Source organism: Eschrichtius robustus, chromosome 12 (genome assembly GCF_028021215.1).
Source record: "Eschrichtius robustus isolate mEscRob2 chromosome 12, mEscRob2.pri, whole genome shotgun sequence".
Classification (NCBI taxonomy): domain Eukaryota; kingdom Metazoa; phylum Chordata; class Mammalia; order Artiodactyla; family Eschrichtiidae; genus Eschrichtius; species Eschrichtius robustus.
This window is the reverse complement of record NC_090835.1, coordinates 84,892,571-84,898,570: the sequence shown is the minus strand read 5'-3', so window position 1 is coordinate 84,898,570 and position 6,000 is coordinate 84,892,571. Positions and strand designations below refer to the sequence as shown.

Here is a 6,000-nt window from a genome sequence, read left to right as displayed (position 1 = left end):
GTCTCAGTGAGGGGGACGCACTGTCCTGGCCTCCCCTAGAAGCCACTAGCCAAAAAGAGTAGCAAAGGGGATAAAGAGTGTGCCTAGGGAGGACATTTATCAGAGGCTACTCCCCACTCTGTTGAACCCACAGTGACCAGCACCGCCCCACCCCTAATGTCGGCCTCACCCCCTGGCTCTTGTGTCCACCAATGCTATCTCTCTCAGCACCACTGGCCTCCAAAGAATCTTTTTTTTTTTTTTTTTTGGCTGTGTCATGCAGCTTGTGGGATTTTAGTTCCCCCACCAGGGATTGAACCCAGGCCCTCGGCAGTGACAGCGCCACAGTCCTAACCACTGGACCACCAGGGAATTCCCCCAAAGAATCTACTGAAATTCTCAAATTCCAGAGCTCTGTAGATTTTACTAAAAATTTCAAAGGAGATAAGATGAGGGGATTACATTGTACATCCTAAAGCAAACAAAGACTCCTTTGTCAGACACTTCCATATTTCCAAGTGCCTCTCTGGAGCTGCCAGGTGGGAAGTGAAGTACCTCTCCCTTTCCAGACCCTGCACCCATCTTGCCACCCTCCCAGATCTGCCAGCAACTTCAGGTTCTTCTCCCATCCACAGTGCAGAAAAATTCAGTCAGCCTTTCCTCAGCTCCCTATCCAAACCTGCGTGTCCAGACTTGTGAAACCTGGGCCTCAGTCACCTGAACCTCCAGACCTGTTCAGAGATTCTTTGTTCCTGAGAATAAACGCTCCCTGGGGTCTTACTGACCTTCCCCCACTCCTTTGGTGGCTTATCGAAATATTTCTTTCACACGCACACTGGGTTCCCCTTAAGAGGAATTAAGGAGAATGTTGTTTTCTCATCTCCTTTCTACACCCAGCTCCCCCTTCTTCCTGGGTGCTAGTGTCAGCAGAAGCTGATGGGGAAGTGAGGCCTGGAACTCAGAGGAGGAGGGAATGAGGGGAAAGGGGAAGTTTGGGAGGGAGGCCTCCAGGAAGCTGGTGGGAGAGGACAGCTGGCAGACAGAGAGGCGCCCAGCCTGGTCTGTCTCCTCCAGCATCTGCTGAGCTATGAGCCAAACCAGGGATTTACAGGGTAGGGAAGGTGGAATAGGCAGCATCCTAAAACGGGAGAAAGGAGGTGGACAGTCCTGGGCTGGGGGCTGGGAATCTGGCCCATGAAAGCAGAATTGTGATGGCTTCAGGCTGGGCTTGGGGGTGAGGAGAGGCAGGGGGCAGTGAGGCTACATTAACCTTTGCACCCCTTCAGGAGGAAAAGCCTTTGGGCTGCTGAAGGCCCAGCAAGAAGAGCGACTCAGTGAAATCAACAAGGTAAAAGGAAGAACTAAGGTGCGGGGCCGGGGGGCGGGGTGGGGGGCAGTGGTGTGTGACCAGGAGGGCCTACCCAGGTTCTTGCTTTCCCCCACAGCAATTCCTGGATGATCCCAAATATAGCAGTGACGAGGACCTGCCCTCCAAACTGGAAGCCTTCAAGAGTGAGGGGAAAACTATAGGGGTGGAGAAGGGGGTGAGGAGGGTAGCATTTCCCCAGGAAGAGAGCAGATGGCAGAAACGAAGTTGACTTTTGGGGTGGGAAAAAGGAAGGCTGCCTCTATCGCCACCCTGGTTAGTCCTTTTCCCCGGCCTGCCCCTCTCAGGAGCCCCTCTAGTTCCCTACACCGTACCAGGGCCCTCAGCCTCCCAACCTTCACACTTCCTCTACCTGCCCCACCTCTTCTTCATCTTCCCCCGACACCTAGCACTCGGTCAATCCCTGCCCTGCCCCTGCCTGGGACCCTCCAGCCAGTGCTTACCCTCTCTGCTTTCTCCCCTCACCCAGAGAAATACATGGAGTTTGACCTGAATGGAAACGGAGATATCGGTGAGAAAAGGGTGATCCTGGGGGAGTGTGCAGATCTAGGAAGAGGGAGGTCTTTCCCACAGTGCTCCATTCCCAATGGTTCGGGAGAGGGCCCATCGACCAGGGCAGGAAGGGGAATGGGGATGAGGAGGTAGAGGCGACAGAGTGAGAGAGGCTCCCCCTCTTCTTACCCCCATCCTCTGCCTCCAGATATCATGTCCCTGAAGCGAATGCTGGAGAAACTTGAGGTCCCCAAGACCCACCTGGAGCTAAAGAAATTAATCAGGGAGGTATCCAGCGGCCCTGGGGAGACTTTCAGCTACTCTGACTTTCTCAAGATGATGTTGGGCAAGAGATCTGCCATCCTAAAAATGTGAGGGTCCAGTTCCAACCTCCCCTATACTTACCTGTTTCCTCTCCCCCCACCTCCATCCCCAGGTTCACCTTCTACACATTACTCAGCATGCATTTCTCTTCCGTCTTTTGAGAGACCCTTCCAAGGTGCTATCCTCATCCATGGTCTGGTCCCCACAGCCCCCAGTACTCCCACTCCTGCCCTTTCTCCTTCTCCTCCCACCCCCACAAACCTCATCCTTTTCCTGGACTTTCACAGCAGCCTAAAATTTATTCTCTTGAGAGGACTGTCCCCTGATCCCTGTGTCTCTTCCCATCTCCATCAGGATCCTGATGTATGAAGAGAGAGCAAGAGAACAGGAGAAGCCAGCGGGTCCCCCAGCCAAGAAGGCTATCTCTGAGTTGCCCTGATTTGTGGTGAAGGAGATGTGGTGGGATTGAAGGGGCTTCTATGACTCCAACATGGAAAAAGAACACAAAATTGTGAGCCAGAGCTAAACTAATTTAAATAAACTACCCTCCTTCAGATCAACAGATCAGCTTGGTCACTGTTTGGGGTATTTTTTTTTTTCCTGGGTTTGGGAAGGAGTGAAGCGTCTTTGAGGGAAGGGTAGCAAGGATTTGCCCATCTGAGCAATCCATCAACAATTCTGTAGTATGTCTACTACAGCAGATGGTTTTGTACACCAAGGGGGATTCCAGATGTATAAGATAGCCTTGACCTCCCTCAAGGAATTTAAGTGGGATGAAAAGACATGTACAAACAAAAAATATCTCATCCAAGCTCATGATGAAGAGCAAGGATTACCTTGAACCAGCATTCTCTATGACTATAAGCTTTGTAACCTCAATGATTATTCAGCCTCTCTGAGTCTTTCATTTGAAAATGAGAGTAATATGATCTATCCTGCAGTGCCTGAGATATCATAAGCCCTCAATAATGTTTAAAACTTGAATGAATGGATGGATGGATAGATGAAAGAACTGGTGTTATTGAATTAAGTAAAGGATTCACGACACTATAAAGCCTGATAATTTAAGTGAAAATGAGCCTTGAGGTCCCATTGGGGACAAGCTACAACAACCGAGTCTATCTAATAAAAGGAAAAGGGGCTTGTATTAGGAGAGTACTGAGGGCATATTCTGAGGATGCAGGATCCCTGGATGGCAGAAAGGGTAAAAAGCCAATTCCAGGGAAGGCAGGAGCCTGAGAGTTCCCAGGCCTTTGGTGAGGCTATTCCTGGACTTTTCCTCCAAGGGGTCCAGATGCATTAACTCCAGCAACTCCCAGTCATTGGCCACTATTTCAGATTTCCTTACTCCCTGGAAAGCAAGAATCAAATTGGCCCAGCTCGTTTCATGTACCAAGGACAGATCAGGCCCCTAGGGCCATTCATTTTGGCCCTTTCCAATGGTAAAGCCAGGTTGGCATCCTAAAGAGTGCTACAGTAACTGTATAGGACTTCAGATGAGGACGAGATCAATGTGGGTTCAATAAAATTTCTGAATATAACAAAATTAATAGCTAAGCTTTACTGAGCACCTACTATACACTGGGTAGATGCTTTCTGTGTATTAATTCACTTAATCTTCCCGACAACTCTGGCGACACCAAGGAGGATAGGAAGGATCTGGAGCTTAAACAATTTGTTCATTCAGGATAAATAAATTGGGTTATATTTACACAATGGACTACTATTATATAGCAATAAGAATGAACAGACTACAACTACATGCAACAATGTGGATCAATTTCATTAATACAATGTTGAGCAAAAGAAGGCAGACATAAAAGAACCCTTACTGTACAATTCCATTTATATAAAGTACAAAAGCAAGTAAAACTAATATATATTGTTAGAAGTCAGGATAATAGTTAGCCTTGGGGGAGGGCAGTGACTACAAGAGGCCCTCAGGCAGCTTTTGTGCTAGTTAAGGTTCTGTTTTTGGTTACATGTTTTGCTCAGTTCATGAAAAGTTATCAGAATTTCATATATATATATGAAATACACATATATATATATGAAATACACATATATATTACACACTTTGATAAGAAGAATTTTTTTTTTTCTTTTTTGGCTGGGTTGGGTCTTCATTGCTGCATGCGGGCTTTCTCTAGTTGCAGTGAGCGGGGGCTACTCTAAAGAAGATTTAAAAAATCACTTATTGGACATTAACTATGTTCCATTCCCTATTCCAGGTGCTTGGGATAGAAGAGTGAACAAAACAAAGATCCCTGCCTTTGTGAAGTTTACGTTCTGTTGTGGGAACTGGTGTGGGAGGAGGACAGACAATAAAAAGTAAACATAATTTAAAATTTATATGATCTATTAGAAAATGACAAGTATTATGAAAAAAAGAGAACGTAGAGCAGGTTAAAGGGAATGAGGGGTGCCAGGATGGTCAGGGAAGATTAAAATTTTGAAAGGGTAATCAGGAGAGGACTCTTTGAGCAGGTGACCAACACTGAGCAAAAACTTCAAGGAAATAAAGGAGTGAGCCATGCAGGTTTCTGGGGGAAGAGTCAGTTGGGCAGAGGGAAAAGGAGCAGAAGGGCCCTAGGGTAAAGACAGGTCTGTGCAGATAGGCAGAGTAATAAAATCAGAAACATAAGAGAGGGCCAAGTCATCTAGGGTCTTGTGGGCCACAGTAAGGACTTTGGTTTTTATTCTGAGAGAAATGGAGAGGCAATGCAGGACTTTGAGCAAAGGAATGCTTTGAAAATTCCTCTGAGAAAAGGCCCCACTCTGACTGCAGTATAGAGAATAGACTGTAGGAGCAGGGGTAGACTTAGGAAGACCAGTTAGGAGGCTGTTACTGTAACCCAGGTAACAGATGAGGACGGCTCAGATCAAAGTGGAAGTGAAGAGGTTGGATTCTGTATAATTTCTCAATATAGGATTTCCTGTCTGATTGAAAGTGGAGAGTGAGATAAAGAAAGGAGTCAATGAAGTTTCCAAGGTTTTTTACTTAACTGGAATTTTTTTAAATTAATTTTTATTGGAGTATAGTTGCTTTACAATGTTGTGTTAGTTTAACTGTAATTTTTAAATTGTCATCAGATGAGATGGTGAAGGCTGTGGATAGAGCAGGTATTGGAGGACTGGAGATCAAAATGTTCAGTTTTGGACATACTGAATTTGAAATGATGTTAGATACCCAAGAGGTGATGTCAAGTACATAGCTGTGTATACAAGTCTGGAGTTTTGGAGTGAGGTCTCTGATGAATAGACACATTTGGGAGTCATCAGCATATAAACGTTATTTCAAGCCATGAGACTGATGCTCTTGGCAGTTTGGGTAGAAGGTGGGGATGAAGGCTTGACTGGAGTGGGTTTAAGAAAGAATGAGAGGAGAGACATTGGAGACAGTGAGTATGGATAGGTCTTCCAAAAAATTCTGCTGTGGTAACTGACCGGGGAAAGGGGACACGAGAATCATTTTGAAAGTTTGAGAGGGACTTCCCTGGTGGTGCAGTGGTTAAGAATCCCCCTGCCAATGCAGGGGACACGGGTTCGAGCCCTGGGCTGGGAAGATCCCACATGCTGCCGAGCAACTAAGCCCGTGTGCCACAACTACTGAGCCTGTGCTCTAGAGCTTGCAAGCCACAACTACTGAGCCCACGAGCCACAACTACTGAAGCCTGCGCGCCTAGAGCCCATGCTCCGCAACAAGAGAAGCCACCACAATGAGAAGCCTGCGCACTGCGAGTAGACCCCACTCACCACAACTAGAGAAAGCCTGCCGGCAGCAACAAAGACCCAACATAGCCAAAAATAAATTAATT

The 6,000-nt window shown here is 46.8% G+C and overlaps 1 protein-coding gene across 1 annotated transcript; it reads left to right on the top strand.

The window, feature by feature from the left end:
* Positions 1-1,011: 1,011 nt before the first annotated feature.
* On the top strand, positions 1,012-2,732 carry AIF1 (allograft inflammatory factor 1). The gene is made up of 6 exons (XM_068558015.1): positions 1,012-1,091; positions 1,266-1,327; positions 1,425-1,491; positions 1,836-1,877; positions 2,067-2,229; positions 2,537-2,732. The coding sequence occupies exons 1-6, from the start codon at positions 1,067-1,069 to the stop codon at positions 2,619-2,621; spliced, it is 444 nt and encodes a 147-aa protein (XP_068414116.1). The 5' UTR covers positions 1,012-1,066; the 3' UTR covers positions 2,622-2,732.
* Positions 2,733-6,000: the final 3,268 nt, after the last annotated feature.

Coding starts and splice junctions, on each gene's coding strand:
- AIF1 (XM_068558015.1), top strand. CDS start 1,067: ATGAGCCAAACCAGGGATTTACAGG. Junction 1,328..1,424: donor GACTCAGTGAAATCAACAAG/GTAAAAGGAAGA, acceptor TTTCCCCCACAG/CAATTCCTGGATGATCCCAA. Junction 1,492..1,835: donor CAAACTGGAAGCCTTCAAGA/GTGAGGGGAAAA, acceptor CCCCTCACCCAG/AGAAATACATGGAGTTTGAC.